General features: G+C 36.6%; 1 protein-coding gene across 8 annotated transcripts in view; it reads right to left on the bottom strand.

Moving 5' to 3' along the window:
- The window catches only part of RRAGB (Ras related GTP binding B), a 50,827-nt gene that overhangs the window by 3,678 nt on the left and 24,615 nt on the right, over positions 1–22,534 (bottom strand). For 7 of the 8 annotated variants that reach the window (XM_032620515.1, XM_032620508.1, XM_032620514.1 and 4 more), the window contains 3 exons: positions 10,691–10,913; positions 7,901–7,996; positions 5,616–5,738 (listed from right to left, as the gene is read on the bottom strand). In XM_032620515.1, coding sequence (XP_032476406.1) covers positions 5,616–5,738; positions 7,901–7,996; positions 10,691–10,913 — 442 coding nt within the window. Of the gene's footprint in view, positions 1–5,200; positions 5,280–5,615; positions 5,739–7,900; positions 7,997–10,690; positions 10,914–22,534 lie in introns of all 8 variants that reach the window. The other variant, XR_004348129.1, reaches the window with a different exon arrangement.

The following is a 22,534-nucleotide window of genomic DNA, read 5'->3' as shown; positions in this document are numbered from 1 at the left end:
AGCTGTTGCTGAGGTGTACTTAATGTATTTAATTTTAATGAAGTCTATAACACCAAGTGGTTTTTGGTATCATATTTAAAAATCTTAACTGAACGATTCTGACCTCTGAGGATTTACTATTTATAAATGAACCTATTCATGATGGACACCAATGCCAGCTGAAAATACTTCCCCTCACACTTTCAGATTAATAAAACCACACAAGTATTTCCCATAGGCTGATGTAAAGTTTCTAGTAGGAAGCAAAACTGAGTCATTTGCCAGAAGAAAATTCACAGGGCAATTCCCTGAAACCATGTGAAAATTTCAAAACATAATTCCTAGACCAATGGTGGAATAGGTTCCTGTTGATTGACTTCAAGAGCTATAGTGAAAATGGTCAATCACAATGAAACTTAGTCCTCAAGAGAAAGCAAAAGCTACTTGTTACTGCCAGTGAAAAACAGAGTTTATATTAGGTTAACCTCTATGATCATGTGTGGTAGATGTGGCAGGAGAATACTGCTGAAGCAGGATTCTACCATGCCACATGTCTCAAGATAGACAGAAGAGCTCACCTGCTTGTTGCTATTACCACTAGCAGGAAAGACAGGGCTCAGGGTAGTGAACTTCCAAGCAAGTGATCCCTGCCTATGGGCTGAGGCAGAAAGACACTCTAGTTAGGACTCCTTGCCTCAGCTGTACCAGTTAGCAGGAAGGATGACTCCCAAATATGCTACCATTAAAAATAATGTTTCCACAAAGGAAGGAGAAAAAAATTGCACTTTGAATTCTCTGCCCTCTGTTGGCTGCAGTAGCAAAAGAAATCAACGTTAAACAGTTTGCCAACTGTATGCTAAACTTTGGGCTAGGGCTTAATGTTACCTTGTCCCATTTTAATCCACACAATAAACCTATGATATAGATATTATTATCTCCATTTTATAAAAGGGGAACCAAACTCAGAGAGATTAAGATATGTGTCTACCATATATATGCTGTCTACAAGAGACCAACTTCAGATCTAGGGCTACATACAGACTGAAAGTAAGAGGATGGAAAAATGCATTCCATGCAAACAGAAATCAAAAGAAAGCTAGAGTAGCAATACTCATATTAGACAAAATAGTTTAAAGAATGTTACAAGAGACAAAAAAGGACACTACATAATAATCAAGGGATCAGTCCAAGAAGAAGACATAACAATTGTAAATATATATGAACCCAACATAGGAGCACCACAATATATAAGGCAAATACTAACAGCCATAGAAAGAAAAGTCGACAGTAACACAATCATACTGGGGGACTTTAACACCCAGTGTTCATCAATGGAAAGATCATTCAGACAGAAAATCAGTAAGGAAACACAGGCCTTAAATGACACTCTAGGCTAGATGGACTTAATTGATATTTAGAGCATTCCATCCAAGAGCAGCAGAATACACATTCTTCTCAAGTACACATGGAACATTCTCCAGAATTGATCACATGCTGGGCCACATAGCAAGCCTCAGTAAATTTAAGAAAACTGAAATCATATCAAGCATCTTTCCCAAACACAACACTATGAGATTAGAACTCAACTACAAGAAAAAAACTGTAAAATGCACAAACACATGGAGGCTAAACAATATGCTACATAACAACCAATGGATCACTGAAGAAATCAAAGAAATCAGAAAGTACATAGAGACAAATGAAAATGAAAGCGTGAGGATCCAAAACCTATGCGGTACCCCAAAAACAGTTCTAGGAGGGAAATTTACAGCAACACAATCTTGCCTCAGGAAACAAAAAAAATCTCAAATAAACAACCTAAACTTACACCTAAAGCAACTAAAAAAAGAAGAACAAACAAAACACAAAGTTAATAGAAGGAAAGAAACCATAAAGATCTGAGCAGAAATAAATGAAATAGAGAGAAAGAAAACAACGGAAATGATGAATGAAACTAAAAGCTGGTCCTTTGAAAAGATAAACAAAATGGATAAACATTTAGACAGACTTATCAAGGAAAAAAGGGAGAGGACTCAAATCAATACAATTAGGAATGAAAAAGGAGATGCTACAACAGACACCACAGAAATACAAAGGATCATGAGAGATTACTACAAACAACTATATGCCAATAAAATGGACAACCTAGAAGAAATGGACAAATTCTTAGAAAGGTACAATCTCCCAAGACTGAACCAGAAAGAAACAAATAATATGAACAGATCAATTACAAGAATGAAATTGAAACTCGGATTAAAAAACTCCCAACAAACCAAAGTCCAGGACCTGATGGCTTCACACATGAATTCTATCAAACATTTAGATAACACCTATCCTTCTGAAACTATTCCAAAAAACTGCAGAGGAAGGAACACTTGCAAACTCATTCTATGAGGTCACCATCACCCTGATAACCAAAACCAGACAAAGATACCACCAAAAAAGAAAATTGCATGCCAATGTCACTGGTGAACATAGATGCAAAAATAGCCCTCAACAAAACACTAGCAAACCGAATCCAACAATACATTAAAAGGATCAGACCCAATGATCAAGTGGGATTTATCCCAGGGATGAAAGGACTTTTCAATATCCCCAAATCAATCGGTGTGATACACCACAGCAACAAACTGAAGAATAAAAACCATATGATCACCTCAATAGATGCAGAAAAAGCTCTTAAAAAAATTCAACACCCATGTATGATAAAAGCTCTCCAGAAAGTGGGCACAGAGAAAATTTACCTCAACATAATAAAGGCTATATATGACAAACCTACACCTAACATCATACTCAGTGGTGAAAAGCTGAAAGCATTTCCTCTAAGATCAGGAACAAGACAAGGATATCCACTCTCACCACTTTTACTGAACATAGTTTTGGAAGTCCTAGCCATGGCAATCAGAAAAGAAAAAGAAATAAAAGGAATCCAAATTGGAAAAGAAGTAAAACAGTCTCTGTCTGCAGATGACATGATACTACTATATGCAGAAAATCCTAAAGATGCTACCAGAAAACTACTAGAACTCATCAATGAATTTGGTAAAGTTGTAGGATGCAAAATTAATACACAGAAATCTCTTGCATTTCTATACACTAACAATGAAAAATCAGAAAGAAATTAAAGAAACAATCCCATTTACCAGTGCAGCAAAAAGAATAAAATACCTAGAAATAAACCTACCTAAGGAGGTGAAAGACCTGTACTTCAAAAAACTGTAAGATACTGATGAAAGAAATCAAAGATGACAGAAACAGACAGAAAGAAATACCATGTTTTTGGATTAGAAGAATCAATATTGTCAAAATGACTATACTACCCAAGACAATCTACATATTCAATGCAATCCCTATCAAATTACCAAGGGCATTTTTCACAGAACTAGAACAAAAAATCTTAAAATTTGTATGGAGACACAAAGACCCTGAATAGCCAAAGCAATCTTGAGAAAGAAAAACGGAACTGGAGGAATCAGGCTCCATGACTTCAGACTATACTACAATGCTAAAGTCATCAGAACAGTATGGAACTGGCACAAAACCAGAAATATAGATCAATGGAATAGGATAGAAAGCCCAGAAAGAAACCCACACACCATGGTCAATTAACCTATGACAATGAAGGCAAGACTATATGATGGAGAAAAGACAGTCTCTTCAATAAATAGTGCTGGGAAAACTGGACAGCTACATGTAAAAAATATGAACATTCTTTAATACCATACACAAAAGTAAACTCAAAATGGATTAAAGACCTAAATGTAAGACTGGATACTCTAAACTCTTAGAGGAAAACATAGGCAGAACACTCTGACATAAATTGCAGCACAATCTTTTTCAATCCACGTCTAGAGTAATGGAAATTAAAAAACAAAAAAAACAAAAAACAAATGGGACTTAATTAAACTCAAAAGCTTTCGCACAGCAAAGGAAACCATAAAGAAAGTGCAAAGACAACCCATAAAATTGGAGAAAATATTTGCAAATGATGTAGCAGACAAGGGATTAATCTCCAAAATTTACAAACAACTCATGTGGCTCAGTATGAAAAAAAAACAAACAACCCAATAAAAAAAATGGGCAGAAGACCTAAATAGACATTTCTCGAAAGAAGACATACAGATGGCCAGGAGGCATGTGAAAAGATGCTCAGCATTAGTAATTATTATAGAAATGCAAATCAAAAATACAATGAGGTACTACCTCACACCAGTCAGAACGGCCATCATCAAAAAGTCTACAAACAATAAATTCTGGAAAGGGTGTGGAGAAAAGGGAACCCTCTTGCACTGTTGGTGGGAATGTAAATTGGTACAGCCACTGTGGAGAACAGTATGGAGGTGCCTTAAAAAACTAAAATTAGAGCTACCATATGATCCAGGAATCCCACTCCTGGGCATATATCTGGAGAAAAACATGGCTTGAAAGGATACATGCACCCCAATGTTCATTTCAGCCCCGTTTACAACAGCCAAGACATGGAAGCAACCTAAATGTCCATCAACAGATGAATGGATAAAGAAGATGTGGTACATATATACAATGGAATATTACTCAGCCATTAAAAAGAATGAAATAATGCCATTTGCAGCAACATGGATGGACCTGGGGATTATCATACTGAGTGAAGTAAGTCAGACAAAGAAAGACAAATATCATATGATATTGCTTATATGTGGAATCCAAGAGAAATGATACAAATGAACTTGTTTACAAGACAGAAACAGACTCACAGACTGAGAGAAGGAACTTGTGGTTGCCAGGGGCGAAGGGTGGGGGTAGGGATAGATTGGGAGTTTGGGATTGAGATGTACACACTTCTATATTTAGAATAGATGGCCAACAGGGACCTACTGTACGGCATGGGGAACTCTGTTCAATATTATGTAATAACCTAAATGAGAAAAGAATTTGAAAAAGGATACATGTGTATGTAAAAAACAAAAAAAGCAATAAATGTGTCTAAAATCATGAAGCACTGGTAGAGCTCAGAAACCAATTACTTACTGTGAGCTGCTCTTAGAGCTATATTTATTAAGCTGATCAGCAATTACTTAAGCAGTGCTTTGTGACAGCTCAAGCCAATTTTTATTAGTTATTTAAAAATTTTACTTATAAATATAATATTGGGTTTTGCATACCCCCTCATGGCCAAATACACAGTAGGTGCTAATATCATCGTTAAGCCGAATTTATAAGAAAAATAAAAATACCAACATACCTCTTTGCCCTTTCACCTCCCCATCTGAACTCTTAGCTACGTCACTGAGTTGACCATTACATCTCTTCCATGTTAAAAGCTTTAAACTCAAAGAAAAATACCCATCATTTCATAATAAAAGTCAATAGGAAATAGGAATTCTTTAACACAAATGAACAATTATTCACAAAAATAATCTAAACTCTATAGTAAGGCTTACCTGCAAACATCTAAGTTTTACTAATTACTAAAGATCCATGCACCAACGAACTTCTTTCAAGTTACTTGCTGACAATACTACTTTACAAATAAGGCTATGCATGGTGAAGTAATGACAAGAGGGAAAAAGGTTCTTTCTGAAAGTGGCAACATATTCTCCATTGCTGAATAGAAGAAGGTGAGTGTGAAGTACATCTGCAGAGCAGAAAGTTCTCACCAGAAAAGTGGCTCTCTCAAATAGAAGCACTTCATCAGCCTCAATAATTTCAGCAAAATTCCTTAGGTTCATTTCCAGCTGCTGAACATTGGGAATCAGCTGATAAACAATGCTGGACCAAGCCTAACAGAACAGAAGCACAGTGTAATATTACTAACAGGTAGCCAGTCCCAGATCTTTGCAAATGAGTAAGTATACTATAACATACAGACAGCAAAATATGGTGATAATTGAGTCCCAAACAAATTCTGGCAACAAGTATAACACAAACGAAGTGAGAAAATGAAGATAATATTTGATTTTTATCCTTCAGTTGGATTTTTTAAAGTTTCAAACACTTTTGTAAAATACTTCTTTCCATTGATAATTAAAAATAAACAAATATTTTATTCTATCATATTACCTTAGGGAAGTTGAAAACTCTGATATACTGGGCTAAAGAACTTCTAATCCAGCCATTCAAACAGATATGTAAGTCCAATAGTGTAGATTGCTCTAAAGATCAGAACCTAATAATGCTATATTTAACATACATCTAAGAATCAATTTTATGAAAATATCAGAGCCACATAGAAAAATGGCCCCTCCCCTCAATGGGATAACATACAATAGAAATTACAAGAGAAATTAGTGGCATTATCATTCCAAAAGGCTTACTGTCAGCTTTATAAATTATTGATCCAATTGAATTAAAAACAGTCCACTGTGTGTTTGCCTAAAAATAACTTCATCCAGAGGAGTATGACTAAAATAAGGAGTTGAAATTAACCACACCCTCCCTCTATTCTCTTAAGGCTCTTTTATTTGAATTTTCATTATAATATTTCTTTCAATTTTGCTCCAATTTGTCTGGTAAGGTGTACAATGTTCTTCTCTCCCCTACTAGAGGGCAGGAACCTGGTCTTAGCCATCTGTGCGTCCAACAGCATCAAGCAGATTGCAATGAGTGCTTTTAGAATAAAACTTAATATAAAAATTTATGTCAGCTCTATGCAACATTGATGTAAGAGAGAGTAGAGCCATGTCTCTGTTCCAATTAGTTTTATTACTTAGGCATGGGGGTTCAGGTTCCAAGTTCCCAGGTCGGTGTTAATGTCACTGCTGAATTTACCTTGGAGAAGGCACCAAAGCTAACCACAGCAGAGACATTGTCACTCACAGCAGTGTTGTGATTAGCCAATTGTCTTTGGTCGTGTTATGTATTGCCATCCTTCACACCGCAGTTGGTTCTTATCAGTGCGTCATGTCCATCCTTATTCACGGTTACCTGTTCTATGGGAATAAGGCTTTGAGAGAAATTCGGCCCAAATTAATCTAGAACAGTATTTCCTAGATAGGTATCTCAAAATGATCTGTTATTAGAGCGAGGCTGGGTCAACATATTGGGGAAAAAATGAATTAGTTAAAAAAATAAATCAGTGACTATGTTTAAAGTCCTATTGTTTTTCTCCTTGGCAAATCAGGTTTCTGTGCTTTTGGTTGTAGATACTTGTCAGATGGAGTTGATACTGAGGCTGTAGCTACAAGTCACAGAGAAGGATGCTTTCCTACCCAGACTTGTCAATGGATACCAGAAGCAGTCTGACCACAGGAGGACCCAAAAGGAGCCAGTCTTTCAAATCACTAAATCAGTGAGAAAGGGAGGAAGCAGGATAAGGAGCCTATGTGCCAATAAGGTAATTTCAGCTTCATCCATAACACAGCTATTATTTGTAACCTCTACAACTACTACAAGCAGTGTGGCATCCATTCCACCAATGGGAACAATCTCTCTGGTTGAAAGAATGCTAGTCTCTAATTTGGCATGAAAGTTGAAGCTATCATACTCTAGAAATAACATATCCCATTCTAAGACTCCCTTCTCCAATCTCTCCCCTAAATATTGTTCTTCTATTGCCATCCAAACTTAGGCAGACTAGCTTATATCCTGTAGAGGTACCTGAATATTAGATACAATTCCAGTCAGCACTGAGACCACAACAGGTCAAAATGGATGATGGTCAGTGAACCTCTACTGTCATGAAGATCTGTATCAAATTAATCAGGACCAAACTGGGTTAATTCAGTGTGATCTGGTAGGTATGTCGACCCAATCTAAGATCAAAACCAAAATTTCTTAAGGTTAAATTGGGTATTTTTCAAACAATTTATTGTAGATTATTTCTTCTTTTGGTTCAACACATCTAGATGGCTATGAAAGAGTTTAAAATCTTTTAGTTTTGATAATACCCTTCTAGCTTTTTTCCATGCTCTTTAAATGAGAGAACTCAGGGAAACATACACACCTTATAGAGAGTTTCATCCCAGATAGATGTTCGGAAGCAAGAACATTCCAATGGGCGAGACAAACGCCTCAGATCTTCTTCTCGCTCTTTAAAAATCTGAAGTAAATAGACCAACATACTGATCAGCATATAACTAACAGCTCTCCTCTCTCACTGCAAGATCTGAGGTGTAATATTTTAGCATATTTTAAAGAGGGGCATTTCATTTTTCCTCAGAGGAATTTTTAAATGTGTACGTTACTTTACAGACTAGGATGACAGAAATGATTTCAAGTCAGGTCTACAAAGTACAATGGCTACTAGAATTCTTCAGGACTGTGCTGCTTGTTTTGAGTACTCACTGAGAATACTATGCTGGAAAATAAAATTTACCATACAGAGGAATCTTAATAAAATATACCTAACATTCCAAATAATCCAATCTGGGTCATTTTTAAGATATGCATACCAATATCAAGATTTTATAAATCAAAATACTTCAACTTTTTGTAGATATCTTACTCTCATACACACATGCATACACATATATTATTTCTGTATGGACTGTATTTATTTGGCTACATAGATATAACAACACCTTACACACAAATATCTATTCTTCTTGGCTATGTATCTATCTATATATGTGCCCATATATACATGGAAAAATATCTATTTATACAAATATAAACACATACACAGATATTTTCCAGGACTGGGTGGGCTTATAGTGAGTGCACTGTTCACACTGTGATGGATAATTTTATGCAACCACTAGGTTAGGCCACAATACCCATTTGGTTAAACACCAATTTAGATGTTGCTATGAAGGTATTTTTTAGATGAGATTAATATTTAAATCAGTGGATGGATTTTTAGTAAAGCAGATCCCCCTCCATAATATGGGTAAGCTTTATATAACCAGTTGAAGGCCTTAAGAGAAAAAGACTGCCATTCCCCAGGAAGAGGGAATTCTGCCTTCCAGACTGCCTTCTGACTCAAGCTGCAACAAGGGTATCTAGCCTATCAGTCTGCCCTGTAGATTTCGGACTTGCCAGCCTCCACAATCATATGAGTCAATTCCTTAAAATTAATCAGTCTCTTATTCTCACTCTCTCTCTCTCTCTCTCTCTCCACACACACACACACACAAACACACACTTCTTATTGGTTCTGTTTCTCTGAGGAACCCTGACTAATACACACACATAGAGGGAAACACCTATCTTGCTTGAAACTGATATTCAGGGAAGCACCCTAGCCATTTTATTCCAAAACCTCCAAGTCTGAAAGTTTAATGAAATAGAGTATACTTTTCTTAATTAAGCTTAAAATCCCACAAAGAACATTAATGTATCTTTGGGGATATTTACATAAGCATTTAGAAAACAATATGTTGATCACTAAAAATTACAAGTAATTTAAAAATCCATAAGGAGGTCATTTATTGGAATGCTCTAAATTTTTCTGTTGCAAATTGGGCCAGGGAAACAAAACAAAAAACAGTAATAATAACAAACCCCTCACAAGCTCAAGATCAAGCTACATAAAGAATTTTCTGCTGAATTAAAACAGAATTGATATTTAGTGAGAGGGAGAAGGAATTTAAAAGAATACTCAAAAGTCCTTTTCAGAGTCAAATACGGAACCCTGTCAAGTGGTTTCTGAAAGCCTGTAAGCTAACCTAGAAACACCAAAACATACTCAAATACTGGAACACTGAAGGCAATCCTGTTACTAATTACAGGAAAAAAAAGTATTCCTGACCACAGTTATTACCCAAAAATTCTTAAGTTATTACCAAAAAATTCTTAAGTTATAGGGGATCCTTAGACTCCTAGGTTCCAACCCAAAGAGGAACTGTATTCTTCTACATCACCAGTATATTCTAAAACTGCTTTCCTCAACTTTAGCCTTGGAAATAGAGGATCTTCTCTTTCAGCTTAGACTTTAAAATCCAATCCTCTTATTTTATATGGAGCAAACTAAAGCTAAACTCTATTTGTGACTTGCCAGTCCTGGGGTCTCATAGCTAGCTAGGGGTTTGCCCTTTCTACTGTGTCTTTTCTTGTTTAAATTTATGTGTACTAACTCCCATGCCAGAAAAGAAGATAAATATACCATATCAGTGCAATTATGAGGGCCTTGGCATTGTGCCTAACACAGTATAGTTGGCATTTGAATTGGTGCATACCAGTTTCCTAGGTCAACCTAGTGACAGCTATGACCTTTCTTTATCTCACCCCTGGTGGGTCTTCTAGCCTTGACAATAACTGCCTGCTCTGAAGGACAGTAAAACAGTGGTATCAAATATATTTTAAAAGTACATAAAGCTGCTTAGTGATAACACACAGTCAGGATCCTTTCCTAAATTTGAAAATTATTTGCTAAATGAACATTATATTTCCCTTACCATGGAACATTTGTTTATGTGTTTTTTTGTTTGTTTTTGTTTTTTTTGCGGTACGCGGGCCTCTCACTGTTGTGGCCTCTCCCGTTGCAGAGCACAGGCTCTGGATGCGCAGGCTCAGCGGCCATGGCTCATGGGCCTAGCCGCTCTGTGGCATGTGAGATCTTCCCGGACCGGGGCACGATCCCGTGTCCCCTGCATCGGCAGGTGGACTCTCAACCACTGCGCCACCAGGGAAGCCCTGTTTATAAGTGTTTTTAAAAACAAATGTCAACTTTATTTTGAAAGCTTATGCTGAGATTTTTTTTTCCTAAAAAAGAATGGTACAAATTTACCTATATCTCTACAGAAGTCTACAAAGTATGTCACTTATTTGGTGCACCACCCATTCTATTTCTTACCAGGTCTCGTTGATCCTCCTGTACCAGATCCATTTTATGCACCAAGCAAAAGATTTTGGCATCTGGAGAATTCTGCAGAATGGCCTCCAGGCATGACTGGTAATAGTGCATGTCCTTTTCCAGTTCGCGGCTTTCCACATCAAAGACATAAATCAGAACCTCCACATTACGGAAGATGTTGTCTCGTTGGCTGGTGAAATAATTTTCCATGAAGGTGTCCTGTCTAGTAGGAAAAAAAATCTAGGTAATAAGCAAGTCATCACTTAATCACTCCTATTTACGATCTATTTTTGTTGGCTTAAGCCAACAGTGTGAAAGATAATCCTAAAGCTTCAAATTAAAGGGAAAATGATAGCAAATTAGGATGGCCTCACCTTCTTACTTCTTAAGCACATCTAGTGCCACCTTTTGCTCCTCTCCTTGTGTTCCAAATACACTTTGACCTTCCCTCAGTTCTAGTGGCCCATGGTCTATCCACCGAGAGGCCTTTACACATGCTTTTCACTCTGTCTCACATGCTATCCCCTTACTTTTATACATAATTAACTCCTACTTGTTCCACTGGATTTCAGTTCAATTCATACTTACTCACAGAAACTATCCTTGACCTCACTGACTTGGGCAAATCTAGTCACCATAGGCAATTATATTAACACATTGGTTTTATTTTTAACACTCACCACAAGTGTGATATTATACATATTTGTGTGAGTTTTTAATTAATGGCATTCGATCCCCTAGATGGCAAGCTCCATGAAGGTAAGGACCATGTCTGCTACAGTTTGACATTGTTTCCCAGCTTTTAGCACAGAGCTTGCCACAGAGTAGTTGCTCAATGAATATTTACTGAATAAAAAACTAGTCAAACACTCTAAACTATATGAAAATGGCTCCAAGTTAACATTTTAGCAGAATGTTGCTCTTTGCTCCTTAGGCTGTGTGCTGCTTCCCAAGAAATTCTCAATTGCCAGCTGGATAGATGAATACAGTAGTGTTCTGTCTTAAACAAAAAAATCAAGGGGTGGCATCAACAACATGGTGGAATGAAAAGCTACCTCTGTCTCTCCCCTTCAATCTACAACGAGTAAAACATTCACAACTCAACAAAGGTACTTTTGTCCAACACACCAGGATGCTAGAGAATTCCACACACCTGTACATCTAAAGATGGATGGACTGGAACAGATAGAGGAGGCAGAACTGAAGGAACAGTAGAGGTAGTGCCTATAATCCTGGCCCTCTGGCCATGGCAGCTAAGCCTGCAGCCCCAGAGAACCTGGTAGCAGCAGAGCAGACAGCACACACACCAGCCTCCTGGCTGCAGTGGCACCCATGGCCACATCTAACTGTACATCTGTGGGAATGGGGCCTGCGGCCCTGTCCCTCCAGCCACTGAGGTGCCCAAGTCTCCAGTCCCTCTGCTCTCCCACCAGCAGTGGCAGAGCCTAAGAACCTTAGAAAACCAGATAGGGAAGAGGCACTGGTATGACCCTGGCTTTCCCCACCCCTTCCCCCTGCGGTGCCTGAGCCTGTGAGCCTGTGACTCAGAGGATCCTGAAAGCAAGGGAAGAACCCACCAGCCAGGTGAACCAGGCAGCTTCTGCCAGTGACAAAGGCAGAAGCAAGGTGCCAATGACCAAGAAAACACCAGAAGTGATAATGAGAGTTGGGACAGGGGGCACACCTCTGACAGAGGCAGCTCAGGTAAGAGAAACCAAAAACTTGTGCTATAGTACCACCTATGGAAAAAGAAAAGACCCCTAATTTCTAACTTGTCTCACTTCACATGCTCTTGCAGAAGGAAGTACCATGAAGAAGCACAGTAACACCGCACCACAAAAAGAAAATGACAATTCTCCAGAAACCAAAGTTAAAGTCACATAATAGTGTGATCTGATAGAGAATTTAAAATAGCTGTCATGAAGAAATTCAACAAGCTACATGAAAACTCAGAAAGGCACATCAATTAGCTCAGGAATAAAATTAATAAACAGGAATGCTTTACCAAAAAGATTGAAACTAAAAAAAAGAACTAAAATTCTGGAGCTGAAAAACTCAATAAATGAGATAAAGAATGCATTAAAAAGCACTGGAAATAAGGCAGACCATATGGAAGAATCAGTGAGTGTGAAGATAGAAATCTAGAAAAGATACAAGTAGAAGAGGAAAGAAAAATAAGATGCAAAAAAATGAGGAAATTCTACAAGAGCTATCTGACTCTTAAGTAGGGCAACATTAGGATAATGGACATCACCGAAAGAGAAAAGAGGGAGAAGGGAGCAGAGAGTTTATTTAAACAAATAATAGCTGAGAATTTCCTAAACTGTGGAAGGAACTGAATAGACAACTCCATGAAGCTAAGAGAACACGTAATTACCTCAACGCAAAAAGACCTTCTCCAAGACACATATTAAAACTGCCAAAAGTCTATGACAAACAATTTTGTAGGCAGCCAGGGAGAAAAAAATGGTAAACTACAAAGGAACCTAAATTAGGCTATCAGCAGATTTCTAAGTAGAAACTCTATAGGTCAGGTGGGAATGGAATGACATTATCAAAATACTAAAAGATAAAAGTTGTCACCCAAGAATACTGTATCCACCAAAGTTATCATTCAGATATGAAGGAGAAGTAAAGACTTTCACAGACAAACAAAAACTGAGGCAGTTCATCAACACTAGACCTGCCTTACAAGAGATGTTGAACAGAGGTCATACACCAGAAACAAAGACAAAAGTACACAAAACTTGGAGTAAGGTGATAGACAGAAAGAATCAGAAAATTGCAACTATTTATCAGAAAAGGTTCTTAAATACTTTATTACAGTATAAAGATTAAAAAAGGGAGAAAATGCAGAAAAAGTAACTATAGCTATTTCAGTTTGGTAACAAACTTACAATGTAAAAAGGGAAAGTTTGAGACAACAAAAACACCAAAGGGGAAGAGGAAAACCATACAGTTAAATGAAGATAAGATGCTATCAGCAGAAAAAACTATTTATCTATGTGACGTTTGATACAAACTTCATGTTAATTACAAAACATAAATCTAGAACGGAGACACAAAACAAAATGAGGAAACTGAGAAAAATACCACAGAAAACCACCAAACAAAAATGGAAGACAAAAACGCAAGGAAAAAGAAACAATGAGCCTGTCCTGATGAAAGGGAAGTTGGAGACTGAGTTGGTCACCACATTAGGACACTCCTGGCAGGGAAGCAGCACAGAAACGACCATGTGGCTGACAGGGTCTTGGTGTTCCACCTGGGTGTTAGGCCTGAGACTCAAAGGTGGGAGAGCCAAGTCTAGGACATTGGACCACCAGAGACCTCCCAGCCCAATTTAATATCAAACGGTGAACGGTCTCACAGAGATCTCCATCTCAACGCAAAGACCCAGCTCCACTGAACAACCAGCAAAATACAGTGCTGGACACCCTATGCTAAACAACTAGCAAGTCAGGAAAACAAACACAGCCATTAGCAGAGAGGCTGCCTAAAATCATAAAAAGTTCACAGACAACCCAAACCACACCACTGAGCATGGCCCTGCTCAGCAGAAAGACAAGATCCAGTCCCACCCACGAGAACACAGGTACCAGTCCCCCCCACCAGGAAGCCTACAGAAGCCACTGAACCAACCTCACCCACTGGGGGCAGACACCAAAAACAACGGGAACTACGAACAGGCAACCTGCAAAAAGGAGACCCCAAACACAGTAAGTTAAAAAAAAAATGGAAAGAGAAAAATGCATGAGATGAAGGAGCAACGTAAAAACAAACCAGACCAAACAAATGAAGAGGAAATAAGCAGTCTACATGAAAAACAATTCAAAGTAATGAGAGTAAAGATGATCCAAAACCTTGGAAACAGAAGGGAGAAAATACAAAAAACCTTTCACAAGGACCTAGAAGAATTAAAGAGCAAACAAACAATGATGAACAACACAATGAATGAAATTAAAAATTCTTTAGAAGGAATAAACAGCAGAATAACTGAGGCAGAAGAATGGATAAGTGACCTGGAAGATAAAATAGTGGAAATAACTGCCACAGAGCAGAATAAAGAAAAAAAAATGAAAAGAATTGAGGACAGGCTCACAGACCTCTGAGACAACATTAAACACATGAACATTCGAATTATAGGAGTCCCAGAAGAAGAAGAGAAAAAGTAAGGGTCTAAGAAAATATTTGAAGGGATTATAGTTGAAAACTTCTCTAACATGGGAAAAGAAATAGTCAATCAAGTACAGGAAGCACAGAGAATCCCATATAGGATAAATCCAGGAGAAACATGCAAAGAAACATATTAATCAAACTATCAAAAATTAAATACAAAGAAAAAATGCTAAAAGCAGCAAGGGTAAAGCCACAAATAACATACAATGGAATACCCATAAGGTTAATAGCTGATCTTTCAGCAGAAACTCTGCAAGCCAGAAGGGAGTGGTAGGACATATTTAAAGTGATGAAAGGGAAAAACCTACAACCAAGATTACTCTACACAGTAAGGAACTCATTCAGATTCAATGGAGAAATTAAAATCTTTACTGATAAGCAAAAGCTAAGGGAATTCAGCACCACCAAAACAGCTTTACAACACATGCTAAAGGAACTTCTCTAGGCAGGAAACACAAGAGAAGGAAAAGCCCTACAATAACAAACCCAAAATAATTAAGAAAATGGTAATAGGAACATACATATCAATAGCTACCTTAAATGTAAATGGATTCAATGCTCCAACCAAAACACACAGACTGGCTGAAGGGATTCAAAAACAAGACCCGTATATACGCTACCTACAAGAGACCCACTTCAGACCAAGGGACACATAAAGACTGAAACTGAAGGGGTGGAAAAAGATATTCCACGCAAATGGAAATCAAAAGAAAGCTGGAGGAGGAATTCTCATGTCAGACAAAATAGACTTTAAAATACAGACAAGAGACAAAGAGGGACACTACATGATGATCAAGGGATCAATCCAAGAAGAAGAGAAAACAACTGTAAATATTTATGTACCCAATATAAGAGCACCTCAATACAAAAGGCAAATACTAACAGGCATAGAAGGGGAAATCGACAGTAACACAACAATAGTAGGGGACTTTAACACCACACTTTCACCAATGAACAGATCATCCAAAATGAAAATAAATTAGGAAACACAAGCCTTAAATGACACATTAGATAAGATGGACTTAATTGATATTTATAGGACATTCCATCGAAAAACAACAGAATACATTTTGTTCTCAAGTGCTCATGGAACATTCTCCAGGATAGATTCATATCTTCGGAAAAATCAAGCATTGGTAAATATAAAAAAATTGAAACCATGTCAAGTATCTTTTCCAACCACAACGCTATGAGACTAGGTACCAATTACAGTTAAAAAAAAAAAAACTAAAAACTACAAACACATGGAGGCGAAACAATACACTACTTCATAACCAAGAAATCACTGAAAAAAATCAGAGGAAATCAAAAAATACCTAGAAACAAATGACAATGAAAACATAATGACTCAAAACCTATGGGATGCAGCAAAAGCAGTTTTAAGAGGGAAGATTATAGCAATACAACCCTACCTCAAGAAACAAGAAACATCTCAAATAAAGAACCTAATGTTACACCTAAAGCAATTAGAGAAAGAAGAACACAAAAACCCCAAAGTGAGCAGAAGGAAAGAAATCATAAAGATCAGCTCAGAAATAAATGAAAAAGAAATGAAGGAAACGATAGCAAAGATCAATAAAACTAAAGGCTGGTTCTTTGAGAAGATAAACAAAATTGATAAACCGTTAGCCAGACTCATCACGGAAAAAAGGGAGAAGACACAAATCAACAAGATTAGAAATGAAAAAGAAGTAACATCTGACACTGCAGAAAGACAAAGGATCATGATTGATTACTACAAGCAACTATATGCCAATAAAATGGACAACCTGGAAGAAATGGACAAATTCTTAGAAATGCACAACCTTTCAAGATGGAACCAGGAAGAAATAGAAAATATAAACAGACCAATCACAAGCACTGAAATTGAAACTGTGATTAAAAATCTTCCAACAAACAAAAGTCCAGGACCAGATGGCTTCACAGGTGAATTCTACCAAACATTTAGAGAAGAGCTAACACCTAACCTTCTCAAATGCTTCCAAAATATAGCAGAGGGAGGAATACTCCCAAACTCATTCTACAAGGCCACCATCACCCTGATACCAAAACCAGACAAAGATGTCACAAAAAAAGAAAACTACAGGCCAATATCACCGATGAACATAAATGCAAAAATTCCCAACAAAATACTAGCAAACAGAATCCAACAGCACATTAAAAGGATCATACACCATAATCAAGTGGGGTTTATCCCAGGAATGCAAGGATTCGTCAATATATGCAAATCAATCAACGTGATACACTATATTAACAAATTGAAGGAGAAAAACCATATGATAATCTCAAAAGATGCAGAAAAAGCTTTCAACAAAATTCAACACCCATATATTATAAAAGCTCTCCAGAAAGCAGGCATAGAGGGGACTTACCTCAACATAATGAAGGCCATATATGACAAACCCACAGCCAACATTGTTCTCAATGGTGAACAACTGAAACCATTTCCTCTAAGGTCAGCAGCAAGACAAGGCTGCCCACCTGCACCACTGTTATTCAACATTGTTTTGGAAGTTTTAGCCACGGCAATCAGAGAAGAAAAGGAAATAAAAGGAATCCAAATCAGAAAAGAATAAATAAAACTGCCACTGTTTGCAGATGGCATGATACTATACCTAGAGAATCCTAAAGATGCTACCAGAAAACTGCTGGACCTCATCAATGAATTTGGCCAAGTTGCAGGATGCAAAATTAATGCACTGAAATCTCTGGCATTCCTATACACTAAGGACAAAAAAATCTTAATGAGAAATTACAAAAATACTCCCATTTACCACTGCAACAAGAAGAATAAAATACCTAGGAATAAACCTATCTAAGGAGACAAAAGACCTGTATGCAAAAAACTATAAGACACTGATGAAAGAAATTAAAGATGATACAAGGAGATGGAGAGATATACCATGTTCTTGGATTGGAAGAATCAACACTGCGAAAATGAGTTTACTACCCAAAGCAATCTACAATTCAATGCAATCTCTATCAAACTACCAATGGCATCTTTCACAGAGTTAGAACAAAAAATTTCACAATTTGTATGGAAACACAAAAGACCCTGAAGAAAGAAAACCGGAGCTGGAGGAATCAGGCTCCCTAACTTCAGACTGTACTACAAAGCTACAGTAATCAAGACAGTATGGTACTGGCACAAAAAGAGAAATACTGATCAATGGAACAGGACAGAAAGCCCAGAGATAAACCCACACACATATGGTCACCTTATCTTTGATAAGGGAGTCACGAATATACAGTGGAGAAAACACAGTCTCTTCAATACGTGGTGCTGGGAAAACTGGACAGCTACATGTAAAAGAATGAAATTAGAACACTCCCTAACACCAAACACAAAAGTAGACTCAAAATGGATTAAAGACCTAAATGTAAGGCCAGACACTATAAAACTCTTAGAGGAAAACATAGGCAGAATACTCTATGGCATAAAACACAGCAAGATCCTTTTTGACCCACCTCCTAGAGAAGTGGAAGTAAAAACAAAAATAAACAAATGAGACCTAATGAAACTTAAAAGCTTTTGCACATCACATGAAACCATAAAGAAGACGAAAAGACAATACTCCGAATGGGAGAAAATATTTGCAAACAAAGCAGCTGACAAAGGTTTAACCTCCAAAATACAGAAGTAGCGCATGCAGCTCAACATCGAAAAAACACACAACTGAATGCAAAAATGGGCAGAAGACCTAAATAGACATTTCTGCAAAGAAGATATACAGATTTTCAAAAAACACATGGAAGGATGCTCTAAATCACTAATCATTAGAGAAATGCAAATCAAAACCACAATGAGGTATCATGTCATATGCATCAGAATGGCCAACATCAAAAAATCTACAAACAGTAAACGCTGGAGAGGGTGTGGAGAAAAGGGAATCCTCTTGCACTTGTGGTGAGAATGTAAATTAACACAGCCACTATGGTGAACAGTATGCAGGTTCCTTAAAAAGCTAAAAATAGAACTACCATATGACCCAGCAATACCACTACTGGGCATATACGGAGAAAACCATAATTCAAAAAGAGACATGTACCACAATGTTTACTGCAGCACTATTTACAACAGTCAGGACATGGAAGCAACCTAAGTGTCCATCAACAGATTAACGGATAGAGTAGATGTGGCATATATAATATATACAATGGAATATTACTCAGCCATAAAAAGAAATGAACTGAGTTATTTTTAGTGAGCTGGATGGACCTAGTCTGTCATACAGAGTGAAGTCAGAAAGAGAAAAACAAATACCATACACTAACACATAAATATGGGATCTTAAAAAAATGGTTCTGATGAACCTAGGGGCAGGTCAGGAATAAAGACGCAGACACAGAGAATGGACTTGAGGACATGGAGAGGGTGATGGGTAAGCTGCAACAAAGTGAGCGAGTAGCACTGACATATATACACTATCAAATCTTGTACAGCAGAAATTAACACAACATTGTAAAGCAATTATACTCCAATAAAGATGTTAGAAAAAGGAAACAATGATAATATAGAACAGGCAGAAATCAGAAGATAAAATGGCAGTACTAAGTATTCATCCATCAATAATCACCCAAAATGTAAATGAACTGAATTCACGAATCAAAAGACACAGAATAGCTGGAGAGGTTATAAAACAATACTCAACTCTGTGTTGCCTCCATGAGATTCACCTCAGCTCTATAGGCTAAAAGTAAACAGACAGAAGGTGATTGTCTAAGCAAATGTCAGTGAAAAGAAAGTGGGTGTAGCCATACTCATATCACACAAAATGGACTTCAAGCCGAAAAAGGGTAGTAAGAGATAAAAATGATATAACAGTGATTAATATGGGAGCACCAAAACATATAAAGCAATTATTAACAGAAGAAAACAAATTGACAGCAATGTGATAATAGCAGGGAACTTTAACACCAATACCCCACTTACATCAATGGATAGATCATCCAGACAGATGGCCTTAAATGAAGGAAATGCTGGCCTTAAATGAAATATCAGACCAGATGGATTTGATAGATTTGTACAGAACATTCTATCCAAATGCAGCAGAATACAAATTTTTCTGCACATGGAACTTTCTGAGAGATAGACCATATGTTGTAACACAAAACAAGGCTCAGTAAATTTAAGAAGACTGAAATCATATCAAGCATCTTTTCTGACAATGGTATGAAACAAATCAACCACAAGAATAAAGCTGGAAAAATAACAAATATGTGGAGACTGAACAACATGTTACTGAACGATATTGGGTCAATGAAGAAATCAAAGGAGAAATCAAAAACTACCTGAAGACAAATGAAAATATGACATATCAAAATCTATGTGATCCAGCAAAGTGGCACAAATAAGGAAGTTTATAGTAATACAGGTCTACCTCAAGAAACAAGAAAAATCTCAAATAAATAACTTTATACCTAAAGGAACTAGAAAAAGAAGAACAAAGACCAAGATCAGTAAAAGAAAGTAAATAACAAAGATGAGAGCAGATATAAATGAAATAGAGACTAAAAGGACTAGAGAAAAGGTCAATGAAATTAACAGTGGGTTCTTTTGAAGAATAAAAAAACCTGACAAACCATTAGCTAGACTCACAAAGAAGAAAAGAGAGAAAATCCTGATTAAAAAATCAGAAACAAAAGAGAAGAGTAACAAAAGATACCACAGAAATACAAAGGATTATAAGAGAATACTATGAACAGCTATATTCCAACAAATTGGACAACCTAGAAGAAATGGACAAATTCTTAGAATCATACAACCTTCTATGACAGAACCATGAAGAAATAGTTTGAATAGACTGATCACTAGTAAAGAGATTAAAACAGTAATCAAAAAGCTACCAAAAAACAAAAGTCCAGGACCACACGGTTTCACAGATGAATTCTACCAAACATTCAAGGACGATTTAATATCTATCCTTCCCAAACTACTCCAAAAAACTGAAGAGAAGGGAACACTTCCTAACTCATTTTATGAGGCCTACATTACCATGATACCAAAACCAGACAAAGCCAACACACACAAAAAGAAAATTATAAGCCAATATCTCTGATGCACATAGATGCAAAAATCCTCAATAAAATAATAGCAAACCAAATACAATGCATTAAAAGCATCATGCACCATGATCTGGTGGGATTTATTCCAGTTATACAAGGATGGTTCAACACCTGCAAATCAAGCCATGTGATATACCACATTAACAAAATAAAGCATAAAAATCATATGATTATCTGAGTAACTGCAGAAAAATCATTTGACAAGATTCAACACACTTTTATGATAAAACTCTCAATAAAGTAGATATAAAAAGAAAGTACCTCAATATAATAAAGGCCATATATGAAAAACCCAGAGCTAACATCATACTCAATGGTGAAAAACTGAAAGCTATTCCTCTAAAATCAGGAACAAGACAAGAATGCCCACCCTAGCCACTTTTATTCAACATAGTATTGGAAGTCCTAGCAAGAGCAATTAGGCAAGAAAAGGAAATAAAAGACATCCAAATTGGAAAGAAAGAAGTAAAACTGTTACTATTTGTAGATGACATGATTTTATATATAGAAAATCCTGAAGTCTCCACTAAAAAAAACTATTAGAAATAAGAAACAAAGACATTAAATTTGCAGGATATGAAATCAATATACAAAAATCTGTTGTATTTCTATACACCAATAATGAGCTAGTAGAGAGATTAAGTAAACAATACCATTTATAATTGTGACAAAAAGAATAAAATACCTAGGAATAAATTTAACCAAGGAAGTAAAAAAGAACTGTACACTGAAATCTATAAATCAATGATGAAAGGAATTGAAGAAACAAATAAATGGGAAGATATTCTCTGCTCTTGGATTAGAAGAATTAGTATCGTTAAAATGTCTCTATTACCCAAAGCAACATAAAAACTGAATGCAATCCCTATCAAAATTCTAACAACATTTTTCACAGAAATACATCAAATAATCCTAAAATTTGAAATTTTTATGGAAACATAGAAGATCCCAAATAGACAAAGCAATCCTGAAAAAATGAACAAAGCTGGAGGTACATCACTCCCTGATTTCAAAATATACTACAAAGCCACAGTAATCAAAACTGAATGGTATTGGCAGAAAAACACACACAGAGCAAGGAGCAGAATTGAGAGCCTAGAAATAAACCATGCATATATGGATAATTAATTTACAACAAAGGAGCAAGAACACACTGTGGAGAAAGAATAGTCTCTTCAATAAATGGTGTTGGAAAAAATGAAGAGTGACATGCAAAAACGTGAAACTAGACCAATATCACACCATACAGAAAAAAATAACTGAAAATGGTTTAAGAACTTCAACACAAGATTTGAAACCATAAAACTCCTAGAAGAAAACATAGGCAGTATGCTCTTTGATATCAGTCTTAGCAATGTCTTTCTAGATATGTCTCCTCAGACAAAGGAAACAAAAGCAAAAATAAACAAATGGGACTACATCAAAATAAAAAGCTTATGCATAGCAAAAGAAACCATCAATAGAACAAAAAGGCAACCTACTGAATGGAAAAAGATATTTGAAAATCATATATCTGATAAGCAGTCAATATCCAAAATACATAAAGAATTCATACAAACTCATCAACAACAAAACAAGCAACCTGATTAAAAAATGGGA

Source organism: Phocoena sinus, chromosome X (genome assembly GCF_008692025.1).
Source record: "Phocoena sinus isolate mPhoSin1 chromosome X, mPhoSin1.pri, whole genome shotgun sequence".
Classification (NCBI taxonomy): domain Eukaryota; kingdom Metazoa; phylum Chordata; class Mammalia; order Artiodactyla; family Phocoenidae; genus Phocoena; species Phocoena sinus.
The sequence above is the reverse complement of the archived record's forward strand: the minus strand, read 5'-3'. Positions and strand labels throughout refer to the sequence as shown.